This window comes from Fundulus heteroclitus, chromosome 12 (genome assembly GCF_011125445.2).
Source record: "Fundulus heteroclitus isolate FHET01 chromosome 12, MU-UCD_Fhet_4.1, whole genome shotgun sequence".
NCBI lineage: Eukaryota > Metazoa > Chordata > Actinopteri > Cyprinodontiformes > Fundulidae > Fundulus > Fundulus heteroclitus.
The window spans coordinates 44,006,052-44,029,138 of NC_046372.1; the positions used below are offsets into that span (position 1 = coordinate 44,006,052).

The 23,087-nt window shown below is 44.4% G+C and overlaps 1 protein-coding gene and 1 long non-coding RNA gene across 2 annotated transcripts; one reads left to right on the forward strand and one right to left on the reverse strand.

Annotated features, from left to right (window-relative positions):
* Positions 1–487: 487 nt before the first annotated feature.
* Positions 488–10,950, reverse strand: LOC118565059. Its single transcript, XR_004932151.1, has 3 exons — positions 10,941–10,950; positions 5,029–5,031; positions 488–815 (listed from the first exon to the last, which is right to left on the reverse strand). It is a non-coding gene; the product is annotated as an uncharacterized LOC118565059 (long non-coding RNA).
* vps37ba (VPS37B subunit of ESCRT-I a) lies at positions 2,586–23,087 on the forward strand. The gene is made up of 4 exons (XM_012849503.3): positions 2,586–2,777; positions 11,542–11,713; positions 19,120–19,202; positions 20,289–23,087. Exons 1-4 carry the CDS (start codon positions 2,673–2,675, stop codon positions 20,778–20,780), a joined length of 852 nt encoding a protein of 283 aa, XP_012704957.2. The 5' UTR covers positions 2,586–2,672; the 3' UTR covers positions 20,781–23,087.

Below are 23,087 nucleotides of genomic sequence, written 5' to 3' on the forward strand. Positions count from 1 at the left end.
GAACGGCGATGGCAAAGGTTTTACAGAGACGCGCTACTGAAAATGACAAAACACATTTCTACGCACCTTATACTAACAAATAATTACAAAACATGGACTATAGTGGTGTATTTCTCATTAACATCTAACTTCAGGCATATATTGATTCGTTTACCTTATTCAGTCCTCTTTGGTGGGAATATACAATATATTCGCCTCTGTCAGTCTGCCCCAGGGCAGCTGTAGCTACTAACATAGCTCACCACCGTCAGGGTGTGAATGTGTGCGTGAATGGGTGAATGACTGAACTGTAGTGTCAAGCGCTTTGGAGGTCATCAAGACTAGTTAAAGCGCTATACAAGTACAAGCCATTTACCATTTTATTCTCAAAAGCATGTGTTCATCCTTCCAAATAACCAAAATCAGGGGTTCTGATCACTTCCATGGCCACAGGTGTATAAAGTCGCCTGGGCACGCAGACTGTGTGTGCAAACATTGGGGAACCTTTGCGGTGAATTAGAGCAGCGATTTAGAGCCAAGCCTTCTCGTCCAACATCAGCGTCTGACCTTAAATGCGCCCCTGAAAGAAAAATTCCCATAAACGCACTCCAGAACCTTGTGGACCACCTTCCCAGAAGAGCTGAGGCTGCTATGGCTGCAGAGGGTGGATCAACATCATACTGAACCCTGTGGTTTAAGAATGAGAGGTCACTAAAGTTCACGTCAGGGCAGGGGAGCAAATACTTCTGGCAATATCACATCAACACCCACATCTTGACTTGGTGTTTGCCCATTCTGCTTTGCAAAGGTTCTCAGAATCTGTCAGCTTGTGGGGACTGGTTTTCAGGCTTCTTCAAGTGACCTCTCAAATTTTGTACTTTAACTAGGCCAGGAGTTGCCGTCTCCAGGCCTCAGGAGCTGATGTGCTGCATGTTTTAGATGCTTCCCTGGTTCAAATCATCTTTAATACAAATGAATTGTCTGCTACTAGGCTTCTGTTGAACTTGATGACATCCTGAGGAGATAATTCAGCCGTTAACTGACTTGGGTCAGACCAGATACACATTTAGAACCTCTTTTTTAACAAGCGTCTGTACATTTTGAGAGGGCACTGTTCATGCTAGAATATTTCAACACATCACAAAGCTTGAATGGATGGCCATCAGAGGCTTTATCAGCTTTATAAAAGGGAAATGCTGCTATCACTGCACTGTTTGTGTTAATGATACCTCATCGTCTGCAAATCACTGTAACTGTTTTGCTGTTAAGCTGTCTAACTGGTGTTTTATTCTGTTTTTATTTATTAAAAGGTTTGTAAGATGGAATTGATAAAGGATGACTATTAAAGGAAATTGATTATTTGCGCTACACAAGCTGCATAATGTCATTTCTCAAAATGTGATAAACCATTTGAGACAAAGAGTCAGAAGGTGTATTTTAGGTTCATACAAGTTGGGAAACCAATTCAGATCACAAAAATCTGCTTAAACATGTAAATAGAAATCCTTCAGATTTACCAAAGTTGGACAGAAGACCCGAACTGTAACCCTTGGTAAAAGAAAGTTGACTAGGGCATAGAGGAACAGCTTGGGGAAACACCAAGGCTCACATGAATTGGAAGTAGCTGGAAAATTGGCGTCATAGTGTGCAGTCAAATTAGTTTTACATCTCTGTGGACTACGAAAGAAGCCCTGCTCCAAAATAGACACTTTTAAGCCTGACTGAAATCGGCGGTTGCCCGCGTAGACATGCCGCATGCCTTCTGGGGAAGACTGGGACAATAGGCCACAACTGCGAGAAGATTGCTTGGGAAGGGTGAGTGTTAACGACCACAGCATCACGGTATGGGCTGGTCAGCAAGCCCCGCTGCTTATGGTAATGGTGAGTTTCACAAAATGGTTGGAATAAAAGGGAAGAAAGACTACCTCCAAGTTACTTCACCTCAAATCAACACCAAGACCATGGAAACCCGGATACAAGCGGGTGTTCTGACAGGTCAGTCACGGATCAAAAACTATTGCTCTGCGGATAAGCAGTCGACAATTAAGAAGAATGACTTGAAGAAAGGTGATCAAATATCCAGCCAGATTGATGCCAGTAGCTTGTAGCTGTCATCTAAAAGGTGGTGGCGGTGCATCTTGCAGAGGGAGATCTAGTTACATTTATTATTAGGGCTGTATGTGTGAATGTGATTAGTGTATGATGGTAAAGTTAACTGATTCTTGGTAAAGCCCCATTAAAGTTGCTTATTGCACAATCCTTCCACCTTTAAAAGGACTTAATATGTATTATTAAAAATTAGTATGAGGTTTTTTCATGTGTGTAGGGACGTTTCTCGGTTTCTTCCACTGAACAACTCTGACTATAATAAACACCAAATCGTAAACAAGAAGACCCCGGACATTCGTGACAAACGAACTAAACATGTTACGGTAAGCATACTGCTATTATTATATTTGCTTTAGGTTTTTACCTAAGAACACTCGTAGCTGTGCCATAACAGACCCGTCACTGCTCGGGAAATTTCCGTTTGCCCTCGGGCCCCCGGGAGTTGCTGTTTTCCTGAGCGCCCGTGAAGGCATCACGGGGCCTGTTATCCTCTGTACTTCCTGTTAAGGAAGCGCAGTCAGCTGTCACAATCTGAGCCGCGAGAAGAGGGAGTGCAGGCGAGGGGAAGCACAAGCACAGCCAAAATGTCCAGCTTTTCCACCAAGTTCAGCGGTTACACGATGACTCAGCTTAATGAACTGCTAGAGGACGACGAAAAGCTGTCAAAAATGGTCCAGGAGATGGATGAGGTAAGTTTAAAACCAGTCGCTGTTAGCTCGCGATGCATTTTTTTCCCTCGGTCACTGTTTTTTTTCCTCCTTCCCGTCGAGCCTTTGTTGTGCTTTCCCAACATACGCTGGCACAGTCACGGGAATGGCTTAAAACGACGACTTTGAAAATAAATCTGTAACTCTATCGTAAAAAGGTCCACAGTCTTAAAAAACAATCTGGATAGAGAAATTGTTAACCTTGGGGCGGACTGAGGGAGGCATTGTTTAAGTTTTGACAGAGCAGATTCCCAGTTTTGCCACACAATTGTGTTTTTGTCCGACACAACTCTCCCTTCCCCGGACAATAGACGCCGGTCCATGCCAACAGTTGTGAGCAGGGATCAGCTTCTCCCTCAGCTCTGCTCGGGCAAACCCGTCTTCACACATAATAACGATAGCATAGCTGCGACGTGGATTCGGCTACATGTCGTCATGATTAACTTTTAGACCCGAAATCAGCCAATCAGCGGCTGGTTCTGTTCGGACAGGTACACCGGTATACCGTGTGATTCCTGTCAGGTAAAAAAACAACAACAGATGTGTAAATGTTAATCCACGTCACACAGCAGGAGTTTGACATCAGACGATTATATATATATATATATATATATATATATATATATATATATATATATATATATATATATATATATATATATATATATATATATATATATATATACCAGCATCGTTAGCTAAATCACTCTCATTGACAAAATGTGCAACTGGTGCATGGAGTTTATGAATAAGTAATTCCGTCTTTATTGAGAAATGATGTCAACAATGGCTTGGTTTCATAATGAATGCTTGTATAGAAGATGTTTTACATAGTTGTAGGTACTGTGCTAAAGTCTCCCCCATGAAATATTGAATTATATGTAATCGTGAAATAAGTATGATTTTGTACGTGTCAGTAATGCATAACTAATTGAATAAATATTTGTATTAATACTTGCGTTAATGCAATTAATATGAGCGAGTAAATTATGTGCCTAAGTATATTTGTTTGAAATTGCAATTGTTCAACGATGCACTGAAGAAGCCTGTTCATGTTATGATTTAGTTATTGATTGATTTATCAATTAATTGTGACTAGGGCTGGCCGACATTAGAAAGATTGGGAATGGCGATAATATTTGTAACTATCACTATGACGATGATGATATCAGGTGTTATCTGCCTATTTTCTTCCTTCCTCTCCTTCTCATCCGTGCATCTGTCTCTGTGTGACCTTTAACCTTTTGGACAGGGTGGTTTGTGCTCACTGTGAGCATCTGTTGCTGTGAGACTTCATCCAGCTGGTTAAACATCACATTAGCACAGAAGATGCTAGTTCCCAACACTAGCTAACACATATTGGCCATCAGTTATTGCTCTCCAAACAGTCCTAGTTATTATTACACCCACTGATATCATGATGATTTATTAGTGCTATATATTATGCAATCCTTATTGGGACCAGATTTAGGGGCACAGTGGCAATATTTAAGGTTTAAAAGCGTGAGGAAAACGTTCTGTGGCGTTAACTGTCACACTCGTTCACACGATTGCTGCGGGAAAACCAACGAAGGTTCTTAAGTTTACCAGCATGTAATCAAAGCCAAGAAGCTCAAAGCTTGTTGTGCTGTTTTACACTGAGCTATTAGCAGGCTGCTAGTGCTAGCCTAGCCAGCTGAGGATGGCAAAAAAAAAAGAAGTAAAGGAGTAAAGGAGAGCCTCTATTTCCTCCACGCATAGATGAATTTAGACATTGCATCATAAATTGTCCTCGCTCCTCGGAGGTTATCTGTGATATTTCATTATAACTGCAGCGACTTTAAAAGTAGCTGAAGGTAGCAAACAAAGAGAGTAAAGGAAATCCTTTGTGAAAATTGCTGCTTCATAAATAAATTAACCGATGCCCTCCTAAATATTTCCAGCGTAAGTGCAGAATGGATGCCAGGCTTACAATAATTTTAAAGCTATATAGCTTTATATTATATTTATATTATATGCTTGTAAAAAAAACACGATCAAAAACCGTTAGATCAGGATAAAATAAAGTTATATACACTAATCCTCCTTGATAGTGTTTTAATGTCCCTTTTTGTGGATAAATATAGCCCCACAAGAGGCACACTTAACAGATATAAACAGACATGGGGTGACCTACCGGTGGTATTGCAGAACTATCATAATGTCGGTTTGCTAATTAATAAATCACTTGTAAATAATGCCGCCTGAGCCTGACCCTCTGCAGTGCCTTGCTGTAAAGCAGCAGCTCACCGTGATTGAAGACCAACCGTTATTAATTAAATAATTAAGTACACCCATCTACTGCAACTTTAAGAGCCTCATAGAGGGTTTACTCGCGTCTATCCACTCTGCGGTCTGAGCAATCGGCAGCTTCAGTGTCCGCTTCAGTGAACATCAATAGTCATACTGTGTTCCCAGCGACATTCCACTCTTTTCCTTCTTGGAATTTTTTTTTTTTTTTTTTTTGCACTGGATCCCACAATGCATTTCAAAATCACTTGCCCTTTTGCGCCCCATTCATATCTTCATATGGGTATTCTTCCCTTAAAGAAACAAAGCAATGTTAAAATAATTTTATATTTACCTGCCATAAATTCAGATTTCTAATGGTGTGTGGCTTGTATAACACTTGAACTAGTCCGACAGCCCCAAAGCGCTTTACACTACATTCAGTCGTTCACACCCTGATGTTTTTAAGTATTCATTTCTACCGTGCTTATGTAATTATTACATATTTGAATACCTCATAATGTGTGTGTGTGTGTGTGTGTGTGTGTGTGTGTGTGTGTGTATGAAGCACTTTGTGATTTTATTTAAATTTTTTTCTTTCTCTTTTTGTATGTACAAATAGTTGCATAATTTTCTAAATATGTATGCATGTTCAAAATAAACTAAACTTAATATATACACACACACTAGTCGTCAAACGTTTGGCCTCACCTTCATCATTCTGTGGCTTTTCCTTATTTTTATGATTTTCTACATGGCAGATACATGGTGGAGACATCGAACGGATGCAGAATTATGTACCAAACACAAAAGTGTAGAATAACATGTATATTATCTATCTCTCTATCTTTTTTTTAATTGTTATTATTATTTGCAGTCAATTTTAAATGATAGTGTGTTCATGTAGTGCTATTAACTCCTGGATGGTGGCCCTTTTGGCCCCTGATATGCAAGCAGATGCTCTGAGCTCCTTGTTTCCATAAACAAAGCAGCTGCCAGCTGGACCCTTGGAAAGGTTTCACTTCAGCCAGACATTTGTTGGGTCAAAAGACCAATTGCAGATCAGTGGAATTCTTTTGTTTTTGGTCGTGTTTTTTAGGATTTTTGCACCTGAACGCTCCCCCGCCTGCCAAACCTTGCTTCCAGACTGGTGGACTCCATGTTGGGCTTCACCATCAGCCCAACATGGAGTCCACTGCTGATGTCTCTGAAAACGTTCCAACGGTGCCTCTTTTTGTTGTTGGGTTTGCCAGTGAAGGCCAAACACGTTCTCGGCCCGCAACCCCCGTTCCCCCCCCCCCCAAACGCCATCTTACACACGTCGCCAGGGACCAGGAATTTGACTCGTCTGTCGTCATGGTGCCGGGGGGTTTTCTCCCTGCCGCTCCGATCGGACTTGCTTTGGCAGGGATGGGGGCGGCTTGTCGGGCGCAGCTACTGTACGTCTGCGCGGACGGAGCATGCCGTGTCTTCTTTTAGACGCAGCTCCTGCTGTTTTAACATCCACACCCTACATGTTGTTTGTCTCCAGAGTTTCATTTACCTCATCCCACAGGTAGCGAGGGGAGGGGGGTTGCGCGCGGTGACGCACCGGCTGTTGAGTCAGGTTAGTTTATACAAGCACGGGGGAGAATTACCTGAGTCAGAGGTGGAGCTGTCCGGGAACAGGAGGGATTCTTACCGGTGATCCGGGTCGGAACAAAGGGGCCGGGTGTCAGAAGGCAGTGAGAGAAACCCGAGACTGGTGGGAAGTAGAGCGGCGAGCTCAGCGGCCGTCAGCTGCGCGAACACAAACCTTCACCTCAGACCTGCGCTCTGCGGGGAACACCCACTCCAGCCTTCGCTCTCTTTGAATAATGCAAATGGTCATCTGCTGTATCAGCCGCGCCGTTTCAGTGTGCCGTGGATTCTTGTACTTGCAGCAGAACACATTTTGCATTTTGATGTAAACTGAGGACCTTTAGTCGGTCCTAGTTTTTATTCTGGGTTAGGTTTAGAAGACTGAATAAGGGTGGAGTGCTAACCTGTAAAGGTCAGGGTTAGGCCATAGAACGGCTTGAAGATGAACGGAAGTCTATGGAAGACGAGGCACGGTCCTCACTACGCGCTTTAAACATGGATGTGTGCGTCTTCTATCACTGCATGACGTGGATCCACAGTGTGCGTCTCGTTCTGTCGCTGAACTTTGACTGGCTGACACAGTTAAAGCTGTAAAACACGCAACCTGTCCACTTACGACGTGAAGCCGGTGTAATCCTAACCTCAGGATGGCAGATTTATAATCATCAACCAGCCTGTTTTTATCCTGAAGTTTTAACATGAAGATAAAAAAAATGTATAACTCGTGTCTGATGTAATCTAAGCAGAAGTTTAGAAGGTAGAGAAAGTCAGATTAGAGGCATACCTGCCTTTGAAATGCAGGTTAGCAGACGGTCTGTGTGAGTCTGCTGTTGCCACGTCGGGGGGCTCTCTGGGTAAACTCTACCTGGTCTCACATGATCCCAGGCTCTAGTTTAGCTCCAGGACCTTGCAGATGATGAGCTCTACGTTTGCTCCGTGTGGGACAACACTGCAGGACAGCTGCTGGGTTCTGGACGGGGACTGTGATGGGAAACAGCTTGAACTGTTTGGGCTTGGCGCTTCATCATTTTGTTTCTTACTTGCATAACAACTTGGATTTGTTCTGAAGCGTTTTTGTTTGGCTGTGTGTGGCTTTGCAGAAGGCAGAAGGAAACGTGAAAATGTGAGCAAAAGAATCACAAATGCAAAAACGTGCATCCAGAAGGTTCTGGGAACCTGGGCCCGGGCCTTCTTTTCTCACAATAAACTAAAAATCCAATCGGATTAAGCGTAAGAACGTGGAGCACGTTATCCTACCTGTGGCTGAGAGTCAGCACTTTTATCTCCTTGAAGTCCCGACGCCGTGCAGCAGTGTGGCGGTTGTGCTTTTGATGTTGTGGCACCGTTTGCTTAACAGGAACGGTGTGGAGGGTGTCTGACAATAATCAACAGCCAGTTCCTGCGGCGCCTCGCAAGCTGATCCTGGACAGAGGCCGTCCAGGATCAGCTTCCAGCTCCCCTGGCGGTCCTCGTCAACCACACGCTCTTATCCAACCGCCCAGAGGTGGAGCTTTGTGTCAACGCAGGAAACGGCCTGGAAATACTTGTTCTCTGTGATGATTTCAGCCTTTACAGACAGTAGGAAGCTTCCCCTGCAAACAACGCCACGTTAATTCTGATGGCCCGAAGATTCAATTCAATTTTATTCATATAGCATCAATTCATGATACATGTCATCTCGAGGCACTTTCCAAAGTCAAATTCACTCAAATTAAGATAAGATAAGCTTTATTGATCTCACAATGGAGAAATTCACCTGTCCCATCGGCTCAATAGTCAAAAGTCAGAAGAAGGTGCCTAAGTAGAGTCAGTTACATGCAGTTATACAGCTATATACAATTCTATACACTACTATGTATAAATAGGTTATTGCACATATGTTATTATACTCATTATACATGATTATTGCACAGGCTTATTGCACGGGTTATAGCACCTTGTTTAAATAGCAAAGAAGAGAAAGTAGGAAAATAGAAGACGTAGCCGAGGTGACTGGCTGCTGTCTGCGCAGCGCTATCTTGAAGGGGGAAAAAAAAAAAAAACAAAAAAAAAAAACAATTATACAGATTGGTCAAAAAGTTTCATCTCTAAGGAAACCAGTTGATTGCATCAAAGTCTTGACAAGCAGCATTCACTCCTGGGGAAGCGTAGAGCCACAGGGAGAGTCGTCTGCATTGTCCATGGCTTTGCAGCAATCCCTCATACTGAGCAAGCATGAAGCGACAGTGGGAAGAAAAACTCCCCATTAACGGGAAGGAAAAACCTCCGGCAGAACCGGGCTCAGTGTGAACGGTCATCTGCCTCGACCGACTGGGGGTTACAGAAGACAGAACAGAGACACAACAAGAGAGACAAAAAAGCACAGAAGCACACATTGATCCAGTAATCTGTTCTACATTAGATGGTAGTAGCAGGTGATCTGTCTTCCCTGGATGATGTCACAGTTAACAGAACGCCAGACCAGGTGCACCTACTATGAAAAATAAAAGAGAGAGGGAACAAAAAGTTAAAAGCTGAAATGACGACAAACAATGCAAATGGGAGAACAGAAGATCAGCTTGTTTTTAATTGGGACTCTGAATAGAGAGAGAAGAATGAGCTTCCTCAGGATGTGGTGGGGCAACGCTCTAGAAATCATTTTGGCCCGCTTCTTTCTGCGCGACGTGAAGTTCAGCTGCTCCGTAAAGCCTACCAACGCCGAGGTGTCTTTCTCAGCCAGTCCTGGTTATATTTGCCCAGCTGACGCGCTGAGTGGACGTGTGAAATGAGTCATTTGGCAGGAAGCGGGATGTTTCCTTTTTTAATCTGTCCACGCCGTTCGTTGCTTTGCCAGCTTGTCCTGATAGTTTGAGTTCAAATCAGCGTTAGAGGGAACATGGAATATGACTCACGTTAACATTTGGAGAGAAAAAACAAAACATTCTCCACGGTTCTTCTTATCCTTGACACCCAAGACTTTAAAGTGTTACACTTTCTGGGCTCGCTCTGCTCCGTACAGGAAACGGATCTGTTGTCATGTTGTTCTGAAAGCAAGTTTGTTGCTTATAACAGCTGGGACCCTCAGCATCTCCGTCCATGATCATGCAAAGCCGCTTCTCCACCGTCAGGTCTCTATCTGGAGGTTCTCATGAGGGATGGTTAGAAAGGAAGAGGAGGGATTGCAGAGTGCGTTGGCTGTCAGTAGAGGCAAGGACTGGGTTTTCAGCACCACCAACGACGTCGTCGCAAATGAAGAATCTCCCTTCAGGGTCTTCGAGTTTTAAATCTCCAAGTGACGTTTTCTGGTTGCCCAGATGAAGCGGATTAAACCGCTGCAGTTCCCCGTCTTTTGTTTTTAGTCACATCTCCTGCCTGCTACACTTCATTTACATGAAGGTGAAGAGGAAAACTCTTCTTTTATTATTTTTTTTGTACTGGCAACCCTTTGATGTTCGTCAAGTTAATCATTCAATCAACAGAAGGTCTCACCGTTATGTAGACCATCTACGGGATAAATGGTATCAGATGGTACAATAAATAATGTAGAAGAAATAAGGCATTAGTGCCATATTTCATGCATTTTAATAAACATTACACATCCAGCATGAATCCAAAATTAACGCATGATTGCAGAACCTTTTTAAAGGTGCATTGCGCAAGTTCCAGGAGTTTTACTCACGTCTGCCCCCTCTGGCGAAAACTTAGAATGACACCAGTTTTGTGCGCATGGGAGACGTAAAACGTCTGTTTTTAGAGCCGTAATGTTTCCTGCGCCTGTTGCTGGTGTTTTGTCGTCCATCTTTTAAAACAGTCGCCGTGTTGTCTGGCTAATGCCTCAGCGGCCGCAGAGACTCAACCTCAGTTGAACAATAGTTTGAACGAGAGCGCACGCCCAGCGGATCCGACCCGAATCACTCTCTCATAAACTGACTAATGAGGCCTATAGGCAACTGAGGTGACTGGAGGATACATTTTACAAGTCAGGCAATAGTAAGGGTGCCAATGGGAAATAAAATAAATATTTAAGTTCAAACTTGCGCAATGCACCTTTTTAACTAAAAGATGAGTCACATTTCCTAAAATGCAAAGCTAAAAACGCACAGGAAGGGGAAAAACTATAAGACCAGTAGAAGTTTACACCTAGCTCTTGTTTATAGTTGTTTATCTGATTAACTTGTTTTTTTTTTGGTATCAATCAGTCATCATTTTTGGAGAGCCTTGGGAACTGAATGAAGGCAGGATGAGTTGTTGCAGAAGTGTTTGATAAGAAATGCTTCCTGTTTGCTTCTGGCAGGCAACCTCTGGTTTTAGCGCCCGCAGTAAGCAGACATGACAACAACCAGTCCGCCTTATTCACACTTCTCTTGGTGTTTCTACACGTGGGAGGCCGTTGTACCGCATAGAGGAAGTTGGATAATTTGACTTCTCAATAAGTGCTTCTGCTGAGTTGTACAGATCTTTAGCTCTAATGGGAATTCTGATTTGAGTTTATTTTTATTTTTCACAAGACAGCTTTACTCCCCTGCACAGGGTCTGCATGATTTTAGAAGCCCTTGTGATGGCGATATTTTTGGTAAATGTTACGATGACAGTCTCAGGTGATATTTGTCTATTTTCTTCGTTTCTCTTCCATAATTCCATCACTCTGTGACCTTTTAGCCTTTTGGACTGTGACGCTTGTGTCCTCTGGGAGCATCTGCTGCTGTTACACTTAAAATATATTAGCCAACGACTATGGCCCTCCAGTCAGTCCTTTGCCATATGAGCATGGCACACACTGATATGGGATGGTTATATATGAAATAGGACACAGCCCGCGACTAAACCTTCACACATTGATGTAGACACAAAGCCCCTTTGTTCCAGTGAACTTTCATGCCGTGTGTCATGTCTGTTGCAGATGCAGGGGGTCCAGCAGACCAAGGAGAAGACGCTGGCCAACAACCGAACCCTGGCCGAACAGAACCTCACCCTGCAGCCCCAGCTGGAGCACAAGAAGGAGCAGCTCACCAAGAGCTACGGCTGTCTCCAGGAGAGCTACGAGTCCTATCAGCTTCGCAAGTCCAGACTGGGTATTGGAGCTGTGCGCACACAAGCTGCTCGGAACCGTTGCTCGGTTTAGACCAGGGACTTGAATTTTGAATGTTCTTTAGAAATTTGAACACAATGAAGTGGTAGAAAACGGATCCGTGGACAATGCATTAAAACATTCATGGCTTTACTTTAATTCTCACCTTCCCGAGGCGTTTAGTATATTGGGTTCTGATAGAAACCCAATCCAGTCTAGCTATTCTAGCCCTCAGGGTTTAATTGCACTATTAGAACAGGGCACTTTTCAGAAGCTTATAGACTTTAACAGAGTTATCTTTTGTCTGAAGTAAAGTTAAGGTGGTTTATCCAACTCTTATTCCTTCATCCCAGAGCACCATCTATGGGCTGAGGACCCAGATTGTCCTGTGGCTACTAGCTGGATCTTCTGATCAGGAAGCGCTAACACGCGAGGCTTGTCCTGGGTGAAAAGGGATTGTCTGTCCTTAAGGCTACAGCTTGAACTTCTTCTGCAACCTTTGAAAACTGGTCCTAGTGTGCTTATCTTCAAATATGCCAACATGTTATTCAGATGTCGAAATTATCAAAGATCGATCCATGAAACCGTCATAGGTGTTTAATCCAGATAGGAATCTATTTTCTGATGACGTACGTCTGAAGGAGTACAAAAGGCTTAGTTCTGGTTTTTAGGAATGCCCTGATCATCACGCTGTCGCCGATTTCTGTTCCGAGTAAAACTTTGACCTGCTGATAGTCCATTTTAGCTGACAAAATGATGGACAAAATGATTGGAGTTGACGTTTTAATCTAGCTTTAGCATCGTATACTGTTAGTTAGCGCTGCTAGCATGGCTAAACATCAGTCTGTGTGTATTTGCTAGTGACGGTAGCTCCGTGCCTTAACTGGCAACGTTTCCACCTGCAGGAGGTCCCAAACAGAGAAGTGCTGGAAGCTCAGAGAGACGCTGCTGGCCTCCATTCAGCGTTCCTCTTCTCTCTTCTAGTGTCTGGTGCTCCCTGCTAGCATCAGGGAATCGCAGACATGTCTCAACATGTCGGTGTCCTTTTTGATAGCTTCTTACCTTCGTCTGTGTTGCTGCAGCTTCAGCACCAGGATGTTACCTGGCCATGTGGTGTTCACTTACCGTGCTTTAACTCAACAAGGAAGAGTTTATTTCCCCTTCTAGGCCACCGGTCACGTTCAGGTGGAAAAACCAGCTGTTTCCGGCCGACCGCAGGTTTCTCGGATCTATGTTGCAGGGGCGAGTGGTGGCGTAGTGATTAGAGCAGTGCGCTTGTGTTCTGAGGAGGCTGCAGGTACCCGGTCCGGACCCCACGGACTGCGTCTATGGGTCCAGGTTCCTCCCCGGGCGCTGTAAGCTTGCCCACTGCTGCACTATTATCTAATTTCTCATCTAATAATTGGTGTACCACATGATGAGAAAAATTAGCTCATTTAAATAAGCCCTAAGCTGTGTGTGTTTTTTAGTTTCTGTGCTCTCTGATTCTTTTTAGTCTAAAGACGCTGCTTGTTTTCAGCTCTTGAGGCGGGACCTCATCCTCAGGTGGTTGTTGTTTTAAAAGGGAACCTTTCCCAAACAGCAGGTGGAACCACAGGAACCTCACGTGATCTTTACTTCTTTTTCTTCCCTCTCTGTATTTATTCTGTTGACATCACCATGTTCAGAAAAGACCTGTCCAACCAGTTCCCTCATTTCCCCGCTAAAGGCTTCCCGCTGCCGCGTTACTAAGTGAGCTCTCCCTCTGGTCGATCTGATCTGTTGATCTGATTTAGAGATCCACCGCGCTTTCAGAACCGGCTCCAGCGACTCCACCATCCGTCACTGAGCTTTTATCCTCCACAGCACCTCCCGGTACACGGAGAGGACGCAGTGACGGTGCTGGTGACCGTGTTTATAGACCAGTTGCCAGGCAGCCCTCTTTAAATAGCATCCCTGTTATCCACTCCCCTGTTTCTCTGAGAAAAGTTGGGTTGGGTCTCCATCCCTTCAAGCCCTGCCGTCTTTAAAAGCTAGCCGAGGTCACAGCAAGATCCCCTGGTGATAGGAAGGCCGGCTGCAGGGTGTGATGTGTAGTCTGCATGTCTAAATCTTTAGCATCTTTTAATCTGTCAAAGCTGCTGGTCTTTTTTTTTTTTTTTTATAGACGAATGCAGCGCTTTATGCCTGATGACAGCAAGTGATGGCTTTTATGAAATGTAGGTTAACCCCCTCCTCCCTGCCTCCCCAGCAATAGCCGTCCCTGTTGTGGATTTGCTGTTGAGCAGCTGTGGATAGGGCTGAAGGAAAGTAGCTGTTTGACCCAGAAAAGGTTGAGGATACAGTAGCTGGTTGTGTTGTTGTTGTTTGCATACAGTCTGGCTCTTTTTATCCTGTTTTAACCCTTCAGGGCACTGAATGCTTCCCCAGCTTCTGCGTACTGCTGCCCTCAGTGGACCATTGTGCTCCCAGGCAGACTCTGTGTGTGGTTGTGGGAGGGGGGGGACTTTTTAGTTGAACCAAAAGCCACTTTGTTTCTAAAATGTCTCCAGGCCAGACCTGCGTTCACACGACCGTGGCTTTGAGCGACCGGACGGTGTTGTTGTGGCATTGGGCTCTAGATGATCAAAGATGGATATTTTCCTCATCAGGGCTCCAGCCTGTTTCAGGACAACCACAGTAGGCGTCGGGCATCCGATGCTGACAGTTCATAGATATGTGTAGAATTCGAATAAAGCCTTAGTTGCTTCTGGATTCCTGTCAAGACCATTTCCTTTCCTCATATTTGAGGGGCGACCGGTAAACAAGGTGTTTTCTGTGCTCGCAACACGTGGCTGTGCTCCTGCTTGTTACACGGGGTTAATGAGTAAAGCTCGGGTTCTCTGCAGGATACTGTGACTGGTTTCCATTGCTGATCTTGTGACAAGCTAAGTCACTGCAAGCCCGTTCTGCAGGCTTGTTAACAAGTGGGTGTCACAGTCAGGCATGCTGCTACTTCATTGTTTGCTTCATGCAGAAGGAACATTATGTTATGTCTATATTTAGAACTAAACGGAGTTCAGACCAGTAGGATTTGACACATTTGGCCTGGAACCCTGTATGTGATTTGTACTTTTATTCCGCTTGTCTGCACAAGAGATGCACCAATCAGTGTTGTGGCCAATTTTGGGTCCTTCTGTTTTATAAAACTTTGACAATGCAAGGCTGATTTCTTTGTGAGAACTTTAATACAGGAAGATATAAAAGCCTTTATTATTTATCCCAAACAGAGAGCAGTCACTGCAAAATTGGCATTTAACCTTTTATTACCAACTAAGTTTTTACAGCGTAGACATTTTAAACAGTCTTTAGCATGTTACACTAACAGTTAGCAAGGGTTACAGCTAAAATGACCAAAAACTGCCCTTTTTAGTGTTTATTTTCTAGCGCTCTACCTGATTATTCACAAAACGCCGACGAGAGGTACAAGTCCAGTATGTGTCACGAAAGACACAGGAAAAATTTGCGGTTATACAATAAGCCTTCCTGGTATCTGTTGAAAGCCTTGGTCTCTGTAGCAGCCAGAGTACGTCACGTGTCCTGACATGTCACAGAAAACAGATGTACGAAGCAATTTAAAAACAACCTGTGTGCTGGCACTGAATAGAATAGAATTACCGTTGTTGTCCCACAATCGGAAAATTTGGGTATGGGCAAAAACACCTAGACAGAAGACACCAGACCTATACACTACACTGAATAATCTGAATAAAAAAACTCATTTAAGTTAAGCTGCAAAGCAGAAGGGAAAGAGTGTATCAGAAAGAGGGGTAAAATACAGCGCAATTATTAATTCATAATACGGCATATTCAGGTAAAAATGCAATGTTCAGGTTAAAATGGAGGAAAGAAAGCAGCCGATTTCCAGAACAATGTAAGAAACCTCCACAAGATGCATGACCGCACAAACATGCTACCTGAGAAACTAAAACATGTGCAAATGTACAGTTGTATCTGAGGGACATCTGAAAGAGCGGAGATTCTTGATCAGATCAGAACTTGTGCAACCATTAGCATGACGTAAACACTTATTGAGTCTGTTGTGAGCAGCAGAGATTATACAATCTAACAGCAACTGGCAGGAAGGACTTGCGGAAACGCTCCATAGAGCATCTGGGACGCACTAAGGGAGCTCTCCAGCTCTGCAACTACTCCATGCATGGGGTGGAAAACATTGTAGATCAATGATCACCACCTGCACTGGGTCCAGGGGACGTCCCAGGACAGAGCTGGCCCTCCTAATGAGCTTATCCAGCCAATTCCCCTCGGCTCCAACAGACCACACCATAAAAGATGGCAGATGCCACCACAGAGTAAATAAAGGTCTTCAGGTGCGCCCCTTGGACTCTAAAAGACCTCATCCTCTTCAACAAGTAGAGTCTGCTCTGACCCTTCCTGTAAAGAGCATCAGAGTTGTGACTCCAGTCCAGTTTATTGTTCAGGTGAACACCCAGGCACTTAGAAGAGTCCACTACCTCAACATCAGTTCCCTGGATGGTCACCAGTGTCAAAGAGATGGGTCTACACTATATGGCAATAATGTTGCAAAGCCAATGTCACTTGCAATCTATGTCTACTTTCTTTTTTCCTCTCACCTTGTCAGAAATGCGGTCACAGAGTGATGGAAGCCCGGATGAGAAAGGGACTCTAACTGGCTAAATATTCCATTAGCATGGACAATGGAAACTTCATGACACTTGGAATATATTAGCCAACACTGATTGCTCTGCAAACAGTCCCTGGGTCAAAGTCTGCGCTCCAGTGACACACCTCTGACCTACCAGGGGAGGCTGTGATGGTTGGCTAGCTCTGCTGCGAGTCGTAAAGCCAAACAAAACTGATCGTTTGTGAGGAAAAAAGGAAGAAGACAACTCGATTCTGCAAAGGGAAAAACTGCCATCTGCGTTGTTGTTGTTTTGAAAAGAACAATATGGGGAAATATCGGGCACATGTTTTACACAAATGGATATGCAGGAACGTCAAGCTGTGCTTCCTTTGGTTCCACGGTGCTGGCTTTGTTTACGAAAGCTAACATTGCCGCGGGATGAGACTGGCGTTATTGGGGTTCCACTAGCAGTCAGAGGCATCTCTTGGTTGAACTAATAGGAGCCAGTTCAGAATCCAGAAATGGCAGAAAAGGCTGGAGTGACACGGTTAGTCTCCATGTCGGAGGCCACTTTTGACTTGATGTTTAGAGATGTAGTTCATACATTTTGGGGGTTAAAGTTGTGATTAAAAGAACGGACGATTCATTAGAAACTGTAGCTGCAACTGCAGCACAACATTTAAGGGATCTTTTAATAAATCTTTTAATTTATCAAAACTAAAAGATTTTTGTTACATCGTCAGTAAGTTAACATTTGAAGAAATTTCCTTTGACACCTTTTGATCTTCTAACCTGCGTTAATGGAGTACCCTGCAACAGCTTCCTCACCGTTCCTCAGGTTGCAGCCACAGACTCCAGGGACGTTGGTTTGATGGATCAACACAAAGTGTAAAGCTGCAGGCCTTCTTGGTTATGTCTTTACCAAGTGGATGATATCTGTGAACATTGGTTTTCAAGTCTCGCCATAGATTTGTAGGTCTGGACTTTAACTGGTCCCATGAAACACTTGCACTCTTTGATTTAAACTAGGATGAACAATATATCGCAATTAACATCGGTATCGGCCAATGTTGGTAGTATTTTGTTTTACATATCCAATAAGCAAAACTGGGCCAATTATTAACAAACATTGTTTATTTCCATCTATTTTCCCTTTGTGCCAGTGTTTCAGGAGAGGGAGCGGATGGGGTTGGCCATGTGATTGTTTTGTTTTTTTAGCCATGAGACAGTGATGGTAATGCATTGCAGCGATGTTAAAAGAAGACAAAGGAAAAGCAGCGTGCAAGTTCCAGACTATAACACACATTAAAACATTCAGTTACCATAGTTTTAGTCGGCAGAAAATCGTATAAAATTTTATCATCCCAGAAACGTAAACGTGTGTATGTCGGTAAATATCGGTCATCGGACATAACAGCAATATTATGGGATATCGATATCAGACTACATTTTCATATGGGTGCATCCCTGAGTTAAGCCCTTCCACTGTGGCTCTGACTGTCTGCTATAGCTTGATGTGTTGCTAGGTAACCTGTGATCCAGTGTTTTGCCGCCTCTGAGAGGTTGTCCTCCAGCTTGCCCTGTGTTTCGCTTCCTCCACCTTCCCATTCACTTTGGCCGACTGTTGAAGAAAAGGAACCCCGTAGAATAATGCTGCCACCGCCGTGTTTTACGGCGGCATGGGGTGTCTTTAGGGTGATGTTACCTTTCTGCCAACCACATGTGTGCGTTTTTAAGTTATGTTAAGGTTTGTTGTACTGTGCAGCTCTTGTTGAAGCTATTCAGCGTCATTGGTGAAGGCAAGCTTTGCCGTGAGTTTGCTCAGGATCTTGTGGACCGGTCCACACGTATGTTCGCTGGCTTGGCTCCAACAGCTAGACCAGCACATCACGTTTGACTGGAGCCTGCCGTGTAATTGGAGCTCTCTGCACAGTGGCTCAGTGGAGGCTGGCTGGAATGTCTGAGTTTCCTGTTCTGTCGTCGAGCTCGCTAATTATCGCTGTGTCATCCGTCTGTTACGTGAGTTGCACTGTTCGTGCCAGAGCCGGCGATGGCTTTCAGCGCCGTTTCAGAGTGCAAACACCAAGGGAGTGTCTCTATGAGAACGGTGACTCAAGTGTTGTGGGTTCTCTGAAATAAGGGATGTATTGTTGGACTTCAGGCTTGGACCTTGGTCATGTGACTTGATAAAATCATGAAATCATCAATCCGCTCAGTCTTTTCTCAGTTTGATTTTTAAATTCAGTTCCTCTCACTGTTATTTATTTAAAAAAAAAAAAATATTATTATAATTTTTTTTTTTAAAGAATATTTAAATTTCTAATTGTTAAATAAGTTTTCATTAAATTACATGTTTGGTCAATTAAGTAGTTTCATCCCAGAAATTAAAAGTGTAGAACCTTAGACTCAGCTTGGGACTTGACTTGAGACTTCAGACCAACTTGTGACTTGGTTCCACGTCTGCTAAATATGCATATAATTAACACCCAGTTAATAAATTAACTGGGTGTTCTCATGAAAACCCATTGAGCTTCCTTAAACGTTACCATCAAAACCGTTAAGATATGAAATCCGTTTTTGTTCCATGATGATGTCTTTTTAAAGCTAAATGTTCCATTAGTCCAACCTGCCTGTAGTTATTTGCTCTGAGCCATGTCCCTTAGGCTGTACTCACAGTCTGGATGTGGAACCCTCCTAAATTGGACAGATAAAACCCTCCCCTCCCCTCTCCTTGTCCAGGAGCAGCAGCATCCTAACACTTGTTTTTTGTCTCTCTTGTTTCACAGACCACAAGTCAGGAAGCACCTCCCTAGACACTCTGCTGGCCCTGTTGCAGACAGAGGGAGCCAAAATAGAAGAAGAGACAGAGGTAAACATGCTGCTCTTCCTCTATGGATGACGAGTCAGTGATTCATGTAGCTCCCTCTCCAGGAGGTTGTGTCTTCTCCCAGACTCCAACGTCTTCGTTGTTTGAGACGTAAGAGCCTTGATTGGCAGCGGAAGACCTTGACCAACTCGGGCGGCTGCGTGTCATTACCTTGCCGATACAAAGCCTTCAGAACGTATGCTTGGTCATTATGTTGTATCTTTCTAAAGGTTGGGACAGTTTGTGGAGAAAGAAGAGCAAAAGGCCCCCTGGTGGTAGAGGAATGCAACTGTAGATTAGCTGTTATACCTCAATTGTGCATTTTTAACAGACACATAAATACAATGACAGGATACAACTGTGTATTTTTATTCTTTAGAACTATTTCTCTGCCTAAAGCTCTGCCACTTATGGAATCGGGCTTCTTTGTTTAATCAAACATTTCTGGTATTTAGTATTATTCAACAGAATCTGTCCCTTATTCCTAAAGTATGCTGTTGTTGTTAGCAAACAGGGATCTCTTTGGAAAAAGGGTGAATTCTGGATGTTGGCAGTGTTTGAGAGCATCACAACAAGTGCTACAGAAAATTGCCTCTCTGTCTGTGAATCGTTTAGCAACAAACTGTGGATAGGGCATGATTGTTGTAGACCACAATGTAAAATGTAGCACCGACCTCCGTGGATTATTAGGCTCAGTTCTAGCTGAAAACTGCTCCTACAGGCTGCTGGAACATTTTGATTTGCTTATCATTTTCTCTGTTCCCACATTATCTGTACAGTGACTCACAAAAGAGTTAACATCTATGGAACCTTTATCCATGTTGTCACATTAAATCCACTAACAAATCTATTTTACTGGGATTTTCGCCAGTTAAAGTAGATGATTCATGGCCTGCAAGCCTTTTACATTTCTCCATCTCCAAGTAAAACTGGTGATCTATGAATGGCCATATTAAGGCGTACGATTGCTGGGTGAATCTGTTTAATGACCCAGTCCATATCGGTGTACCTCTGTGCCATTTCCATAGCGTTGACTCTCAGCTCGGTGTCAAACTGGTCTCCTAAGACTCCTTTTACCTCTGTCAACAGAACATGGCTGACTCTTTCCTGGACGGCGACATGCCCCTGGATGCCTTCATCGACTCCTACCAGAACAAGAGGAAGCTGGCCCACTTAAGGCGGGTGAAGATCGAGAAGCTGCAGGAGATGGTGCAGAAGGGCCTGCATCTGCCCCAGGCGACCCCCGTCCCCTCCTCCCGCCATCAGGATGTGCCAGCCGTGTCCTCCCTCCTCGCCGACAGCAACAGCAGCAGCCCTTCTCCAGTGGCCCCGGCCAGGAGGAAACCCCCGGCCCCTCCATCGCAGCCCGCTCCCGTTTTTAACCCGGCTCCAACTGCGTCCCCCCAGCCCCCTTTCTACTGCCAGCCGTCACAGTACCCACCAATCCCTCCCAGAACAGGGCAGCCCTTCCCCAACGTCTCCTCTGGATACCCTAGCCACTACCTCTCTCAGTACCCCCCCGCCCTGCCTCAGAGGCCCTCGCCTCGCTTGGCCCCGCAACCTGGCTTCATCATTCAATAAGTCCAGAGAAAAAGTTTCCTATTAGAGCTTCTGTTTGTCAAAGACAACTGGAACTGCTCCGAGGACAATGTTTCTATGTCATCTGCCTTCTTGGACTTCGCCCGAATCGCACCACAGGAAAGCCGACCCCCACAGGTAGGCCTGCTGGCGCTCCTCTAAGGCAGATCCTCTCTAACGTCTGTGGATCTCCACTCATCTCTCGCGCCAGCGTGCCCATCAAAGTACAAATAAAAGCAACAAAAAAAAAAAAAAAGAGCCTCTCGGGTTTCTCTCAGCCAGGCCCTTCAGAGAAAAGGGAGCGCCTGGAGGCCGCAGCGAGGGACCAGACCTCCGCCTGCCTGAGTCTCCACGCTGAGACTTAACGGTCAGCGCATTCTGCCTCCGCCTCTCCACCCCTCCCTCCCTTCAGACACGTTCCTTGTAGGGAACACTAAACCTCTTCAGAAAAGGCTTTGATCTCATCATCTGCACCACAGCATGCCAATTTACCTGTATATGCAAGCCAGGAGAGACCCAGATTACTGTGCAGTTTTCATGAAAATATCCTTTTCCAGAATATATTCAGGCAGAAACTGCATCTATGCTGTGATTCATTTTCTTTTTTCTTCTACAAAATAAAGGAAATATTACAAGGTACATAGGAATATTTGAATTTGAGCATCATCTATAGGTTTAAGACTAATGGAGTTGTGTTAATAATAGCCAGGATTTACTGATCTAACGTGTAAGGAGGGATTAGGCCCGGCCCCACCGGGCCCCTGGAGGCTGACTGGTTCCTTTCTGGACGTGGTTCTGAAAGGCAGCCGAGCCTTAGCTGATGTGAAGGACTTCCAGCCATCCAGTACACTCCAAGGTGTGTGTTGTACCTTCTGGGCTCCTGTTGTACTGCAACACTCCTCCTGGGATGTCCGTTTCCGTTGTAACGCCCTCAGTAGGCGGTCTGTGGGGGAAACGACGCCAACAGTTCTCTGGATGACCCGGCTCTGTTCAGCTGGATTCAACGCGGAGCACCAAAGACATTCCCACATCGCTCTCTGTTTCTAAGTGAAGCATTTAATGCAGTCCTCTTCCATTGTTCCCAGCATATCTGTCTGTCATCCTTTTTTTGTTTTTGTTTTGTAAAGCTGTAAGAGCCAGCAGACCTTAAGAAGAGCCACCTGGCTCTGGCTCCAGGTGCGATTTATTCCCGTCGCTGTTGTCCACCAACCCGACTGCTGTTCGCTGTGCACTGTTGAAGAGCCACGAGTGCCTACACTTGAAAGTGACATTGTGCTGATTACTTTATGTTCTGTTCTCAGCTGCAAATGCTAGAACCATCCGCCTTCCCCACTTTTGAGATTGCCACCAGCCAGATTTTTTTTATTTTTAGTTTTTAGTTTAGCGGTTCTAAGCAGCTGATGTCTCTCGGCACCTGGGAACCGCCAGGGATGTCCAGGTGCGACGCAAGTGCTGAGAGCCGAACACGGAAAGCTTCTCTGGTGCTAAAATCCAAATGTCACAATTTACCGTCAAGAAACGGTAAATACGCAGAGACGCTTTCCATGTTCCGTTCTCAGTGCGCGTTTCACACAAGAACGCTTGTGGCGCGCGACCTCCAACCCACTAGTTTCTGTGTAAATAATGGACTCTTGAGTAAAGATGCATGCCCGGTACAGATGTGAAGACGGTCTAAGGGTTTATAGAATAAACCGCTACCCTGTTTCTAAGACCGGGGGAGTCCTAAGACGTCTGCTGTTTAGTTCAGACGGAAGATGCCAAGAACCTTCCGGTAAGATGCAGAACCTCGCTTCAGATATTCCACACTGTTCCTTTTAAGTAAGTCAGAAAGACGAGAGACGTCCCCACCCCCCACCCCCCATCCCCGGGCTCTGGGCCTAGCGGTGCTAGTACCCGTCTTCCACTGACGTGAGTCCACACTCGCTTGCACGTGGTGTTTCTTTGATTTAACTTCTATCGATTTAGAATAGCAGGCCTCTAAAGTGATTTTCGTCACGTCCGATAAATTGGCGCATGGAATCGGGTCAAATTTTTTTCAGAAGAAAATTTGTGAACCCAAGATTTAAAAATAATAATAATAATAATAATAAATCCTTTTTCTGCATGGACTTTCCTTTTTGTTTAGTTGGAAGACTTCTGTTAAATACTCGCTGCTTTTTCCTTTGAACTGATCCTGTGCATCAGTGGGTTGTTTTTTAAATGTGGTTGGTGATAATTTCAGTGTATCGTTGTAGGCATTTACTTTTAATGAATGTTGAAGTGGAATTTAATGCTATTTTCAATTTCAATAAATCCTCCATTTTTTTTGTA